The sequence below is a fragment of the Penicillium angulare genome (assembly GCF_028827245.1).
Source record: "Penicillium angulare strain IBT 27051 chromosome Unknown utg000001l_segment0_segment0, whole genome shotgun sequence".
NCBI lineage: Eukaryota > Fungi > Ascomycota > Eurotiomycetes > Eurotiales > Aspergillaceae > Penicillium > Penicillium angulare.
In genome coordinates, this window is record NW_026623160.1 from 757,159 (window position 1) to 772,067 (window position 14,909).

The 14,909-nt window shown below is 44.8% G+C and overlaps 6 protein-coding genes across 6 annotated transcripts; 2 read left to right on the forward strand and 4 right to left on the reverse strand.

Annotated features, from left to right (window-relative positions):
* Positions 1-361: 361 nt before the first annotated feature.
* N7478_000277 (uncharacterized protein) lies at positions 362-1,872 on the reverse strand (the record flags this gene model as incomplete). Its single annotated transcript, XM_056916493.1, has 2 exons — positions 362-1,453; positions 1,603-1,872. 2 exons carry the CDS (start codon positions 1,870-1,872, stop codon positions 362-364), a joined length of 1,362 nt encoding a protein of 453 aa, XP_056784373.1.
* Positions 1,873-4,683: 2,811 nt separating this feature from the next.
* Positions 4,684-5,799, forward strand: N7478_000278 (uncharacterized protein; the record flags this gene model as incomplete). Its single annotated transcript, XM_056916494.1, has 2 exons — positions 4,684-5,521; positions 5,585-5,799. The coding sequence occupies 2 exons, from the start codon at positions 4,684-4,686 to the stop codon at positions 5,797-5,799; spliced, it is 1,053 nt and encodes a 350-aa protein (XP_056784374.1).
* A 715-nt stretch (positions 5,800-6,514) lies between these two features.
* On the forward strand, positions 6,515-7,168 carry N7478_000279 (YbhB/YbcL family Raf kinase inhibitor-like protein; the record flags this gene model as incomplete). Its single annotated transcript, XM_056916495.1, has 1 exon — positions 6,515-7,168. The coding sequence occupies one exon, from the start codon at positions 6,515-6,517 to the stop codon at positions 7,166-7,168; it is 654 nt and encodes a 217-aa protein (XP_056784375.1).
* Positions 7,169-9,046: 1,878 nt separating this feature from the next.
* Positions 9,047-9,634, reverse strand: N7478_000280 (uncharacterized protein; the record flags this gene model as incomplete). Its single annotated transcript, XM_056916496.1, has 1 exon — positions 9,047-9,634. The coding sequence occupies one exon, from the start codon at positions 9,632-9,634 to the stop codon at positions 9,047-9,049; it is 588 nt and encodes a 195-aa protein (XP_056784376.1).
* A 1,267-nt stretch (positions 9,635-10,901) lies between these two features.
* N7478_000281 (DUF3237 domain-containing protein) lies at positions 10,902-11,612 on the reverse strand (the record flags this gene model as incomplete). The annotated part of the gene is made up of 3 exons (XM_056916497.1): positions 10,902-10,955; positions 11,013-11,083; positions 11,183-11,612. 3 exons carry the CDS (start codon positions 11,610-11,612, stop codon positions 10,902-10,904), a joined length of 555 nt encoding a protein of 184 aa, XP_056784377.1.
* Positions 11,613-12,827: 1,215 nt separating this feature from the next.
* N7478_000282 (uncharacterized protein) lies at positions 12,828-13,645 on the reverse strand (the record flags this gene model as incomplete). The annotated part of the gene is made up of 2 exons (XM_056916498.1): positions 12,828-12,950; positions 13,010-13,645. The coding sequence occupies 2 exons, from the start codon at positions 13,643-13,645 to the stop codon at positions 12,828-12,830; spliced, it is 759 nt and encodes a 252-aa protein (XP_056784378.1).
* Positions 13,646-14,909: the final 1,264 nt, after the last annotated feature.

A 14,909-nucleotide genomic window follows, 5' to 3' on the forward strand; every position in this document is an offset into this window, starting at 1 on the left:
CCTGCCACGGTGGGATCCTGTATTCTTGTATAAACTTTTGGTTAGATTTGTCTGTTGACGTGCCACCTGGATATAAAATGGCTTATAAAACGATGCGTTACAATATAATTTCTCGGATATACCTTTCAGCATGTCTATATTGTACAGTGGATTCTGTAGTTGTTCCGGTGGATATGCAAATGCATATAAATTGATTCGTCGTGTGGGGCGATGAATCTAAATTTCCATGGCTACTTTTGCCCCTGGTACGAGATAAACTTACAGTAGATGCTCCCAGCTAGCAAATGTGAGTTGGTTTCATTGCTTCATAATCCGTTAACCCCGACTTTTCTAGCCATGCTTGAGCTATTCCACCGAAGATCTACTTTAAGCACCGCCCATCTTCGAGTAACTCCTTCGGTCTGACATGGCCCATCCACTTCCTCACATATCCCGCATGCCTGGATGTTGTATCTCCTTCCACAAGTTGGCCAATTTTGTCCATCAACTGACTCAAAGCACTCAGGTCCTTCAAGTCACACTTTGGTGGAGGTTTCTGGGGGGCGTTAGGACATTCAAGCTTCCAAGGTGTTCTGGAATTGCCCTCATTCATCATAAGATAACGGTCTGGAAACAATCCAAAGAGGAATTGGGGCGTTTCTTGAAATCCGGGGCCCTTCCTAGTCTCAGATTCAAAGACTGGGCCCATCTCGCCAGAGGCCCGGACTCTGTTACTCCCTATCTGGAAGTTTTCCAGGGCAAGATTTGTTCTAAGAACCTTGAACCAGTCATGCCACCGCGCTTTGTAGTACTGGACTCCTTTTCGACCGTTCGGAACAATATGGACCTTAGGGTGGAACACATCTATGCTTTTTCGTTTAAGGTCAAGGCGGTAGACTATGGCGCAGTCGATCAGAACCAGTGAGCGTAGATTGGAGCTATGTCTTTCTATCCAATCGAGGTCAAAGCCGCTGGTAAACGCAACCCCGCGAAGCTCAAGTGATTTCAATGACCGAAAATGTGGAAAATCCATCAAACTCCTTCGGCCATAAAAACCCCAACAGCTAATTGAGAGATGTCGCAAGTAAAAGCTGAAAGCATGGGTTGGAATGGGCGGCGTGAGCTTTTCGAAAAGTATTTTTTGTTCGCTCGCCTCGAGTCGTTTATTCTGGTTTGGACGCGTACCGATATTCACATCAACATACCCAATCTTTAGTGATTCCAATCCAGACCACTGCCAACTGAAATCCTGAGTTCTTTTGTAGGGACGCCCAGGTGTCCATGCAAACCTTGCGGAAATGGGCACGTTGTGGATTGACAGTTGCTCCAGTTTTGAAGCTTGCTGCAGTGTTTGCCTGATACTCGCCAACACCTTGTCAGCCCCTGCTTTCCTCTCGAGGTGAGAAATCTCGGATGTTCTGAATTCCTCTTTCATGGGTCGAAAGTGGACGGCAAGATGTCGCAGATGGGGTATCTCACTGACAAAATTAGGAAGAAAAAGAACCAACGGCGATATGTTGTGGTTACAGAATTGGCAGTTCCTCCTGAGCAGTATAGATTCCTTTTTTGAGGTGAGTGTCTGGGTCTGTTTCATATCATAGGTAATGGGCAATTCTTACATACCTGCATGTGGTGACATTCACAATAAGGCGCTTTGACAACCAAACCTCGACATTCCGGGGCCATTGCTCGGTATTGGGAGAGGATTTCCATGGGAGTCTTCTGCGTTTTCTCACACCAGTCCATGTACAGAATTTCTTTCATGTTTTCCATCCTTTTGGCTGCAGCCTGTGACCAAGAGCGGTTGACAAGTCTGAGTGCTGCCAACGTATCAGGATCCCAGATGAAGTCAGCGATGTAAAGCACCACTTCGTGAGAAAGATAGCCATCCATGGTAAAATAACTAAAGAATTGAACAGAATAGAAAAAATGAAGGATTGGAAGCAGGATGTAAAGATCATAGGAAGGGCAAGAAGATGATGATGGTGTTGATGGGAAGATGATGGAGATGATGAAGGTGTGAGGGAGATAGAGAGAGAGGGGGGAAAGTAAGTGGTAAAGATGCAAAAGACTCACAACCACAAACGACAGACTATAAAATGCAAACATTTTATGTTTTGTGTACAGATCATAAGTATGGACTATCTGGTAGAATTGTTGTAGGGATTGATTGATTGTCTTAGGTGGGGCACTGCGATATGTACGGGGGAATATAGTGGCCAGCGGGAAAAAAAACCCCTGGCCCGATACTAACCGGCCCCACAATTTTTCTTTCACAAAAATAATGAACCCTCGCTTACGAGGGTCCGCCACCCATATGGAACAGATCACCCATATGGAACATTTTTGCTAAATCGTACTACAACTACTATTTACCACACCACCATATAGTTAATTAATTAACTAAAAATAATAAACAAATCAATCAGCCATTTTAATATTAGAATACAAAATCAAGTTAATTTCCCCGGCGTTTTTTGGCTCTTCCATGCTTCCTAATTTCAACCAATATCTTCTTCCACTTCCGCTTCGTCTTTTCTTGATCGGCTTTTTCAGTCAATTTATATTCTTTTAGCTTCATTTCTTTGATCTGGCTTGAATTGATAATACCAGTGATTTGCGTATAACGGCGAGAAGCATCATATCTAGCGTGACGTGCTCCCATAATAGCTTGTGTAGAATCGAATTCCCGTTGCAGTTGGACAGCCAACATTGCCTGAGTCTCAGCACCCTTTACAAGCTTTGCTAGCCCTTCTTTAAAACGTTGAGTAGTAGGATCATATTGATTAATACGATCGCTAATTCTTCGAACTCTCTCAGCGGTTTTTGGGGTGCTAAACTCAGTATTTTGTGAGTTAACTGATGGTGTATCTTCCCGGGATATATTATCATAATATGGATCGTACGAATCCAATTCATCGGTAATAAGCTTAGAATTAATTGGCCAAAGGCCAGTTAATCTAAACCCAAGCTTGATTGTATGTGGCCGGAAGGTTTTGCGTCTGATTTCACTGATTGAATGTAGGAATTCATCCTTTGAAAATTTACGGCATCCAGTCATTGTAGCCGCCTCAACTGCCTCACTATGCCAGTGTTTATATACACTAAACACTCCAACATCGAGAGGTTGTAGTATATGGCTAGTATGTGAGAGTAAGAAGAATAGAATGATATCATTCTTCTCACAAAATTCAACAAATTGACGCGTTAAATGTGATCCAAAACGATCGCATAAAACTAGCCTCTTTTTCCCAATGGTACGAGAAATTGTCCATTTATGAAACAGCTGAATCCATTGATATGCTAATGTATCATTGATATAGCCAGTATCAGTTATAGCAAGATGCTCGTCGTCTTCAATTTTATCAAACCAACGTAGTAATGCTTGTTTAGCGCTTAGAATAATCAGCGGTGGGCATGTAAAGCCATCAGCCGAAACAGCCTCTAAAACAGTGACAGACTCGCGATTGGTAACTGAGCCATTAAATAGCTTCTTTTTTGGATGTCTTGTGATAATAAATTGATCGCGACCGACGCCAATTTGGAAGCCAGTTTCGTCAAAATTGTAGATATCTTGTTGACAGATGCCATATTTAGCCACTATACGTTGATAGTCTTGAAACCATCTCTCTATAACGGATTTATCCAGTGCAGTAGCTCTTTCAACATCAAGAGCTCGCCGACGTCGTATATAGTACTCAGGATACCGTTTAAGAAAACGCTTTAGCCAATGGTCGCCAATTTGTGGGGGATCTGTGGTGGTGTCGGTATGATCTTCTTCCAGAATTGAATCGGCAGCAATAGCAATTTGACGGCGATTTATTGATGCTCCGACCGCATCAAAATAATCAATATATTCACATAAAGCCTTCTCCTGTGCAATACTAAGCTTCCGGCCATTAGGTTGTCGTTGGAAAAGCGATTTTCCACCTTGCCAGCGCCGACGAAGACGGCCTTCAGGAACCGCGAATTCTCGCGCAGTCTTCCTAATATTAGGCTTAGATTGCTCAGAGAGAGACTCTATTGCCAGCTGAATCTGGTTCTCTATATCTTTATTGGTTTTAGGCATTGTTGGTGGTGTGGTAGATGATAATAGTGGTTGTGGTAAGATTTAGAAAAAATGTTCCATATGGGTGATCTGTTCCATATGGGTGGCGGACCCTCGTAAGCGAGGGTTCATTATTTTTGTGAAAGAAAAATTGTGGGGCCGGTTAACGGCTACCGCCTGGTACACCGCTATCTGTACTGTACGCTATACATAGATAATACAAGTGAAAGGGCAAGTGAAAAATTGGCAGGGGGATTAGAAAAACAAGTGGAAAGACAAATAGAGAACTATATGTTATAGATTAAAATGATACTAATAATCATGTTTCAAAAAAAAGAAAGATTATATGCTAAGATAGTGGATTTGATGCCCAACCTGGCGATATCCAGGGCCTTTAGGGGTGTTAAGGTATTACAGGTGTCGGGGTTTTCTGGTTTTCTGCCGGTTTTCTGCTGGTCTAAAGTAAGGCAAAGTAGGTCTTTTCCCTCTGGCGGCTATGTCCTCCCTCGGGTGTGGGGATGGATGCAGGCACCGATCTCAGCTGACAGCAATGCACGCATCTTTTATCTAACTTCAACTCCAACGACAAGCCGATATACCTGTCAAAGACCGTCAATAAACTACACAGCTTTTACAAGGCCAATCTCATATTAGACATGGCCAACCTAATCCAAGAATTCAGCCGCCTTCACGAATTCCCTCAGTTTCTCGCTCTCCCAGTTGAGATCCAGGATTACATCTGGGATTTAAACATCCGTCCACTCCCTGGCGATAACCACGTGCAGGAATTTATCATTGTCGATCATTATTTCGATCAGGTTAATGGCAGAGACAAAATCCAGGCGGACTTCATACATTTTCAACCGATCGGTCATCCACGCGAAATGAATTGGGGATTGGCAATACCTCGCGAGAATCCACAACGAGGTCCCAACAATTCGGCATATCTTTTAGATAGCGGGCTATGGCAGGCTTGCTCCGCGTCTCGACAAGCCATGGAGCGATACTTCCGCAGAAATGAGTGGTGGTCGCAGATATCGAATTCTGAATCGCCTTCGCCGCTACCGGGCCGGGGAGATTTTGAAAGCCAATCGGGGGTATCTCATACTGCATCTTATACCGACACAGGTGAGGTGGAAAATTATATCACGTTTCGACCAGACAAGGATCTGATTTATTTGGTGGGGCTGGACCCGGTCCTTGGAATGGATTGGTTTTATCATTATGCTGGAGACTCGATACTGCTGGACCGGAAGCCTGTTGAGAAATCTGCTATTCAATCGAGTTTCCTAGGATATGATATTGCAATTAAATTTGCTACTCGATGGATAGATCCTATACCCAATGGCATCGTTGATATGATCTCGGTACTTCACGATGAGACGGGACGGACCTTGTGGTTTGTGGACGAGCGACTCCACCGGCACACTGATTTGAGTAAGTGTGGAGGTCAGAACAAGGAGGATACACCTCAAGGCTCATCCTCCTTCTCCGGTATGTCATAGTTCCCCTTCTTGTTTGGATTCTACTCACGCGTCGCAAACGGTTGGGCTTTAGACCCACAAACGAAACAAAAAGTGTTCCATGGCCAGAACTATAAGCTCACAGAGGTTCGCGAAACGGACATGCACCTATGGGAGATCGTTGACGAAAAATGGAATACGCAGCCCGTGCACGAGTTCTTTCGCCGTCTAATACCAATGCATAACGGCCGGCTGGAGATCGCAGGGTCAGATAGACTCCGAGTTTTAGCATATGAGACTACTCCCTAATTAGCTAGGTGATCGCCATAAAAGCCACAAAATATCCGCTCGCGGATAGTGCTCTTAACCCTCAATTCGCATTGGCTACATATTCAAACCAAAGGAAGGATAATGCAATGCAACTCAGTTATTGACACGGCATGCTTGATTAAACCCTTGGCATTTCTTTCTGTGCACAAAAAGGAAATACAGAAAGTAAGCATTAATTGTCCCAAGAATCGGGATAACCCCATGTCCGAGTCAATAATATGTCGACATTTTCGTCCGGGATGAACCGACATTCCAACCGCGTGATATTTCAACTGGGGACTGACTGCTTTTACACAATTAGTGCAAGGAACTAAGCAAGCTAGCGATCCTGGTACACAGGCTGCCGGGTTGCAAGTGGGCCGAATTCTTTGATCTAAAGTATGTTAAATCATTGCCCTGGAATTTTTCGCTCTATCCGACGAGATGATTTGTCACAACAGCCTTGTAGTCATCTCTTGGGCGAGATAGATCATAAATCAAGCAGGGTAGCGAATGTTCCGATTGGCTGATTAACTACAATTTGAAATTTAAACCCTCACTAAATCCCGGAAACTCTAGCGGGCATTGATATCTCTTTTAAGGGTTATCTCGCGAGTGTTGGGCACACTGTTGCCATATAACACGTAGAGCTACTTATAGTACTTGATGCGCGCTCATACCCCTCCATCAAAACTTTGAACAGCATTGAAACACCATGGATCATCTACCATCTTCGATTGAGGCTATACTAGGCCGCTGCCTAGCCCACAGACGAGGCCGCGATTCACTCCTTCTTACGCGCGCATCACAATCCGTTTCTCGTCAACCATCAATTGTCCTCGTCACCTCCTCCCTTGGCCCATCCGGCTCATCAATATCACCAGAACACACTCCCTTGGGCGAAAATACCTTCCCAACAATATCATGGAAGCTTCCTCACGGCTTAGAGGCGCTGGTTTCCAGCTACGTTATAATTATTGAAGATCCCGACGCACCAGGGCCTCAGCCTGTTGTTCTCGGCTTATACTACGGCATCTCACCCCATAAAACAAAACTTGTTGCGAAAGACTTTCGCCCCTTGGTACGAATCCCAAAAGGTCATCGAGGCTGCGGTGAAACCCCCCATCTAGCGGGCGGATTCCGGTACGGGATTAACTGGGGCCAGAACATTTGGAGTGGACCCCGACCGATCTTAGCCCATGGCGAACATCGATACTTTTTTCAAGTCATTGCATTGAAAGCGGATTTGGTCACAAGGCTACGCAATAAGCCTCTGACCAAGGACTGGTTACTTCGGGAATTAAAACCAAATGATGTGTTGGCTTGGGGCGAGTGGATTGGTACATGCGAACGCCGACACGGGAGCTAAATGGAGCTATTGGGCACTTACTGGCTTGTGCTCGGTGAACTTTTTGTCTTCTTTTTTTGTTTCTATCCCCACTATTTCAAATTAATGTATTAGATACGGCCAATCGGATAGCGTTGGGTTGCCAATCGCTCAACTAGTGAATCACATCCCTGCAGCTTGCAGGGGTGATCATACTTTCAAATGCCTTGTTCCTCGTGCCAAGTTTTAGGATCTGCTATCTAAGATACATTCAGTCTAGTCTAATCTCGAGTTTGAGCTGCTCATTCCAGATCCCCATTCGCGTTGATCTCTTTGTTCTTTCGTGGCCAAGGGGATTTCGTGCAATGATTCATTTTGAATTTCAGGGGGGCTTTCTTGCTCCCGTTTCACGCCTAGAAAGATGAACTTCATACAATTTTTTGGAATGCGGCTTCAACAATTGATTTAATACTTCGCTGATTCACGAGCTCAACATCACGTTCGAGCAGGTGGGGAACGGCTTTTCCCGCCCGTTCAATCCCCCCCCCCCCGGCCCAGTCAATCCACGATGCTGTCTCCAAAACAACGACATATTTCAGTTTTTTGCCCATAACCAGATACCAAATTTATTTAATGTTTTTTTTTTAAAAAAAAAAATCAGATAAATGGCATGGTCAGGTTAATATATTCACCATTAATCGCAATATCTAGTCAAGCATTGCTTATTTCAGATTATTAGTCAACTGTAGATTGATGATCATTTCCTAGCGGCGTCGGGCACAGTGAAGCCTGACTCGCATGGGGGCGAAATTATATGAACTCCAAGGCAACAAGTACTTTCAATGCTTCTTACTTTTGTGTTTCCGGAATTCTCTGAATACACACTACACCCCGATAAAGTCTATATCTTAGCCAATGAACCTCAAAATGAGGCTATAGCAAAGGCTTAAGGAAATGAGAAAGCAACTACTAGTAGTACTTCGGTCGTTCGAAGAAGACCGGAATACCATCCGGAAATCACCAGCTTTACTACGTTCAAATTACAACTCGGATCAGAGATGCACAAGACGGACGATACAATGATTAAATTCCTGTAGCTTCAACCTTCAAACTTTAATTTTGAAGGAATAATCCGTTGCCAACTATACAAAACATATGCATTTACCGCTATGTGGTTCCCTCTTCATAGCCAAAGTGTAATAAAAAATTAAACTTGCCTAACATTACACCAACAATCGTTCAGTCTGGACCGGGGCGGAGAGCATTGATGAGGCTTAAAAACCATTGACTGAGTTTAAATTGCATTGGATATAAAAATGCTCTGGTCATTGCTTCAAAATTCCCTGTTCTGGCTCTATTTACAAAGTTTTCCTATCATCTTATACGCGGGTTTTACTATCCTCGCTCTGGGCAGTTCGGCCAATATGTTCAATCAAGCCCCAATCGCCCCTACGTGGTTTCTATATTCACAGGTTTTGATCGACCTGTGACTTAAACGTCCAGATTGTACTATCACTATATGGCTTTGCTTCACGCGCGTTGCGCTAAGCAATAGAATGGACGAAGGCCTATATAAATATAGATCAAAATGTAGCATTACACAGAAGTATCAAGTTCAAGTTTAAGAAGAGCAACATTAGCTCAACTCATTTATATTTTCTATGAAATAAGCTCGAATGTTGTGTCATAACGGGCATTCGGAAACGAAAGTAGTAATATGGGTCATTAAAATGATATATAGAACAAAATTTGCCAAACGGCATCAACTTCAATACGCATTTCTCTAATTCAACTTAAAACACCGCCGAGCGAGCTCGCAGGTTTGCGCAATAGTTTCGATTCAAGATGCAAAACGAAATCTCAAAATTGCGGGTGTTCTCAAGCAAGTATCACGACTATCCAGTATACTCAAGTGTGCACTCAGCAGGGAGCACCACACTGACCACAGAATCGGCCATTTGCAGCTGTTCCACACTGACCACAGTATTTGTACGCTGTGGCTGACGCAACACCTTCCTTGGGAGGGGGCGTACCGACAACTGACTGAGATCCAGCTTCAGCATACATTGGGCCTGGGGAGGCAGCAGCAGAGCGAGGTGCGAATCCACCCCCTTGTTGCATAGGGTACATAGGCTGGGGAGCAGCATATGTTTGCTGTTGCTGTGGGTATGGTTCCATGGGTGCGTTGTTGACATAGGTGATATTGGTCTGGTTGTTGCGCTGGCGCTTGACGCACCAGATAATGAAAAGGATCCAGGCAGTGAGCTTCAGCACACCACCGATGACAAGACAGGCGATCCCACCATAGAACTCGCCATTATTGCCATCGAAACAGGTTCCACTGTCGTAGTAGTCGCCATAATAATAGTAACTGCCGCAGGAAGAGTAGCCAGAGCTAAAGTATGTACCGAGGAGCGCACCACCGATGATGAAAAAGACGATGGCGGCTATGAAAAAGCTGATCGGGTACCACTTTCCGAGGCGCGATTGGACTGGGCCAGCTTTCATCGTTGCGAAATGAATATTGTGGTGGAGGGTCCGGGGATCGTTTTTGTGGCCAGGGAGAATTTGAAAAAGAGAGAACTTGGCTGTCACAATATCATTTTACTGGAAATAAGGAATTTTAAAGTACTGGATCAGGGCAGGCACTGCCATCATGATCGGACCCTGAAAATATCGTCAATACGAACTAATTTAAACTTTGACTTTTTAGATGTCCTGTCAACCTATCAAAGGCCACCATTGCCAAGGCTAAAAATGGAGCTAACTCATCTGCTTCGCGAAAGTGACCCATCTCGTATCTAAGATGCTTAGTGGCTTGGCTGTTCCCTTTGCGGCGCACATGTCAATGTCGACGAGAATTTTCATCTAACAGGAATATAGCGCTGAAGTGCTTTGGAACGACGATTTGGGCTCTTTTTTAGAGAGCCTAGAGCAAAGGGCCATAGATATTTGACGGCTATTTTATCTTTTTGATCTTCACCCGATCAGCCTCACAAACTCAGAACGGGATCAACACCGATCGACAGAGTCAACCCACTCTCGATACGATCATAGCCCCATCAAAAAACCCCAAACTAGCCCTGAACCAAACTTCAAACCCGCGCTTAGGGCACTTTGGTGCCTAGAATGACCCTTTTCTTCATTTGGGCTCAACGCTCTCGTCACTCGGAAGAGCCTCAACTCGTATTCAGTCGCTCGGCCTTTCTTGGCTAGGTATGAGCCCCTATTGAGTGCATGCCACGAGTTCAAGTTCGATGTGAAAAATCTGCTAATGCTCTCAATGTTTTTTCTTCCTTCTTGTTGTCATGGCGTACATCGTCTGCATGAAGCCCGATTTCGAGATAAGCCATTTCATTCCCTGCTCGACTTCTTTTGGCGCGTTAAGTTATTTTTAGTCATGAGTTTATTCCGCTTGAAAGCATATATGATTGCATAACAGCCTGGGCCCACTGTTTCTCTGCGCTGGTTATTTGGTTCATCACACGCGTGGCTGAGGGGCGGTTTCAGGGTCTGCCTTGTTGACTTATCTTTGGTTTGCGTCAAGTTTATACTCTGTACGTTCAAATAGATATTCAATGTTGTGCATTTCTTTGGTCTTCTATCACGATCGATGCTTTTCGGGTGTTCAAATCCGAGCAGCGCCTCTCTGTCTATCAAACATGGTTTGTCCTAGCCACTCTGGAGACAGTTCTAAGCCCTTTTCTCCATTCTCTCTTAGACTCTCTAGTAAATAATACTAGGTCTCCCGTCAGTCATTTCCATGCCATTTCTCTTAATGATAAGTTGATCCGTTCACAAAAGTAGTTGAATTCCACTCAGAGGTCATCTGCCTCCATCAGTAAAGAAAATCACAAACATAACCTCCACTCGAGCAGCAACTTACATGCCAAGCATCAATCCGCAAAGTCGAGATCCCCTCATCACTCTCTCCAACACCATGCAATATCCCAAAAGCTAAACCTCAATTAGTAAAAGCCAAGAAATTTTAAAGCCCCTCGCCAGTCTATCTCCATCTGAGATAAGCAAAAGAGAAATGAAAGCAAAAAAACTCACCAACAATATTATTCACCCAGTAATATCGCTTATCCCCAGTCATGATATCAATTTTCAAATGCAAGTTTCCATCCTTCTGCTTCGGACCAGAAGTTTGTAAAAAGAGATTGGCTCCATCGTGCGTTTGCAGATTGTATCTCGTGTTTGCGGAGAAAATACCAGTCTGGGGATCCGTGCTACCCCAGTCAGCGCCAAGATCTAGAATTTTCCCACTGAGACGGGGCCCAGTGAAGTTTCCGCCTATGATAGGGATGGCTTTTTGGATTCCAGAGGGTCCTTGTGTTTCGTAGATACTTGGGGAACAGAGGACGTATGCTGTGTAGAGGAAACTTAGGTCTGGTGTGGGGGGCGTTGATGCTGCGTGGACAGCTTGTAAGGTTGATAGTGGGAGAATGGTCAAAACGCTTTTAAGTAGCTTGTTCAGATACATGATGCTATTTGGACTTGTTCAACTTTTTCCGGTGATGTTTGTACTCGAAAGATTTGGTTGTGCGACAAACTTGAAGATCTTGGCGATTTCTCACGTATGATTTTAAGACATATCATCTCCTTTTATTTCTATCCTAAATATTTAAGCAGATCAATACATCCCGATTTCATATCCGAGTTCCCCTTTTCCAAACGGCATTTAGCTATATTATATCGGCAGCTTGTTCATAATGCGGAGAATCAGATGCCGAAGCTCCACATAAACCCCGCATTTCACACATGGGATAATTATCCGGGGTCGTCAGCGTACTAATTCAGGTAGCTAGAACATTGGGCCGAGGTTCTGCCGTTAAAGAGAGTACTTGAGGACGAATTAAAACGGTCGCACAAGGTGGGACCTTTGAATTTTACCTAGGCACTTAAAGAAAATGTATTGTAAGACGAAAACTGTATTTTGTGCGTTTTCAGGGTACCTGAGAAGCTGAATTCCGGGGTGGAACAATACGCTCTGATATGCGCTTTAACACATTCTTCCGAGGGATTTAATTGGGTACCTACTAACCTTGGAAGGCAACTGCAGGAATTGGAAAAGTCAATATGTAAGACGAGTATGAATCGGAGCTCAACTTCTACACTCACGGCGCGCCCCGACGACCTGGTAGAAAATTGAGACCCTTTATCTGGCTAACAAAACTCGATGACTCACAGCAACCCCAGAATACATGAACTCTAGTTCTTTAATCGACCATGAACTTGGTGGGCTCGGAGCATGGATTGAAGCATGCAACGAGAGGGCGTCCACTGTCAGCTATTTAGCTACAAAACGCTACAGTATTACGAATACTATGCTATGATAACCTCGGGATGTGAGATGGTATACTTCACACGAAGCTTACAGCAATGCTTCCAAATCTACAATTCAGCTAAGTCAAATATTGAAAAGTGAAAGTCATTTCATTAGAGGGTAATCATAAATACAAAGTAGTCCCTTCCACAGAACGCCATGCCGTTCTTATAAAACACCAAAGGACCAAACAACATTGAACCCAGAGTACAAAGATAAAAAAGCCGCAATCCCACGAACAAAAAATATTTGATACAAAGCAGGGTCATTCGAGTCCCATAGTCAATAATAACCCAAGTCGTAAAAATCCGAGACCGTCATGTCGTCAAGTCATGAGTAAAAGTGTCGCATAAAACATTCCGAGATGTTGAATCACGCGGTACTTCGGCGCTTCTTGTTACGTCGCAGACTGAGCTTCTTCCGTAGTGATGTGAATGGATTCGAAAGTGGTCGGTTGTAGAAGGGGTCATTCTTGAAGTCCTCATCGGTGAATTTCTGGAATGAAAGAGTCAGATAAAAACAGTTTTGACAGATCCACGTGAGGAATTTCTTACCTTTCCCGGAAGTCGCATGAAGTTTCCAAATTCATTCATCATATTTGAGCCCTCTTCGTAGTCATATGACTGTCCGTTTCGATCAGTTGTTCCCGGTGGGAAGAATGCAGTTCCATCAAGTGGTCGGTGGCTGTTCAGTGAATCGATAATTTTGTGTCGTGGTGTTGCGCGCAGAGCCTCTTCGTTGGACTCTCGTACAGCCTCTAACGGACTATGTTGAGTCAGGCGGTTTCGCTCAGGACAGACTGCATCATATGGACCCTCGTGGTGGTATGAGTAGAAGGAGACATCGTCAAGCTCGTCGATAATATCAGGGTTGACGAGGAGCGAGTTGCGCGAATATTTCTGAGAGCGACTGCGTCTGGGGTGTGCGTTGGGACTGGTGCTGTCGCGACGTCGCTTTGGCTCAGGTGGATGGTGCTCTGGTCTTCCGGTCCACCAGGCTGGTGCAGGTGAATAAGAGTATTCGGATATGGATGATCGTCGAGAGAGGAGAGATGAAGTGGGGGACATGTATCTCGCGTATGGGTTATTGCTGCTGCCCGTACTGGCGGATCGTGCCATACTGGTATGTTGGTTGTAGGGATGGTGGGGGTGATGGCGCGAGGCCATGGAGATGCAGTCCACGGCGGCCATTTGATGAAATCCCCACTGGGCGCTTGTAGTCTCTGGTGTGGTTTTCGAGTCCAGAACGGGTTGAAGGGAGGGGATATCTTTGTGGATTTAAGTGAGAGATGAGGGGGATCAGCGCTCAAGGATCACGCGGGTATAGTTATATAGGATGAGTAGGCACAGATCGGGTGGGGCGGCACTAGAAGCTGCAGAGCGGATCGCTAGAGGGGGATCAGCTGCAGGTGGTCAGACGTGGATATTTTCGAGTCAAGAGAAGCGAGGGAGGGAAGGAGCGACGAGGTCTGTTCGGGGCTTTTAAGGGAAAGCATTGGGGAGCTCTGACGTGAGTACTTGCGTATGCTTCCGAATGGATCGGCACTAGAATAAGAGTGGGCATAAGAATTTGGATCGGACTCGAAGTTAATGCTGGTACCTAACTTTCTACATAGAACTACATAGTTAAGTAGACAGTTTAGCCCCACTGTAAATTACTTGAACAAGTTTAGTTCCATGGATCGTCCTGTACAGACAGTACAGGTGATATCATTAGAAGGCAAATTTGACCCTGTCCAGACTCCACTCCGTCTGTTTCTATAGTCGGCTACTCTAAATAGTTTGCGGACACTAACAATCAAGTCTATCTCTATTTCCCTCTCTCTCTGAAGTAATGAGTCACAAATAAACTACTTTTAGCTCTCTCACTATATCTTGTTTGACCCGAATCTCCCGCGGCCCAGTGATTGATTAGTCACCCCCTTCACAGTTGCATCGAGCCCACATGTTCAAGTCCAATTCTCCTTCTCTTCCTCCACAACGATGACGCAGAGTGGTTTCCGCGGAGATCCCGTTCAATGACCCTTGACTCCCCACTTCTCATTATTTCCAGATAAAATTCTTCTGAAAAAAAAAAAAAAAAAAAAACAGCCCGGTTCTCGTTCCTGGTTGAGGCTTGATGACCCGTGCACTATCGATTAAGCTTATCCGCTAGCCCAGTAGCGCCGTTATGCGCTGAACATCAATTATCGATCTAGATCATGACATTCACGATTGAGGTTGGGGATGGTCTAGATTCCGGGCTATCGCAATGATCTGGTCTAGCCCTTGCAGCAGATCACAAAGCTGGTAGGTCAATGCTTAATTGGTGACACACTCTGTACATGTGATCTACAAAGGGATAGCCGCAGATGACTCGATGCCAACCATCAGCCCTGAACACCGTGCCCTGAACATCTAGTTCCTATCGGCTTACCATAGGTGCTACACCAAATGGGCTCAGTTTGTCCCATAT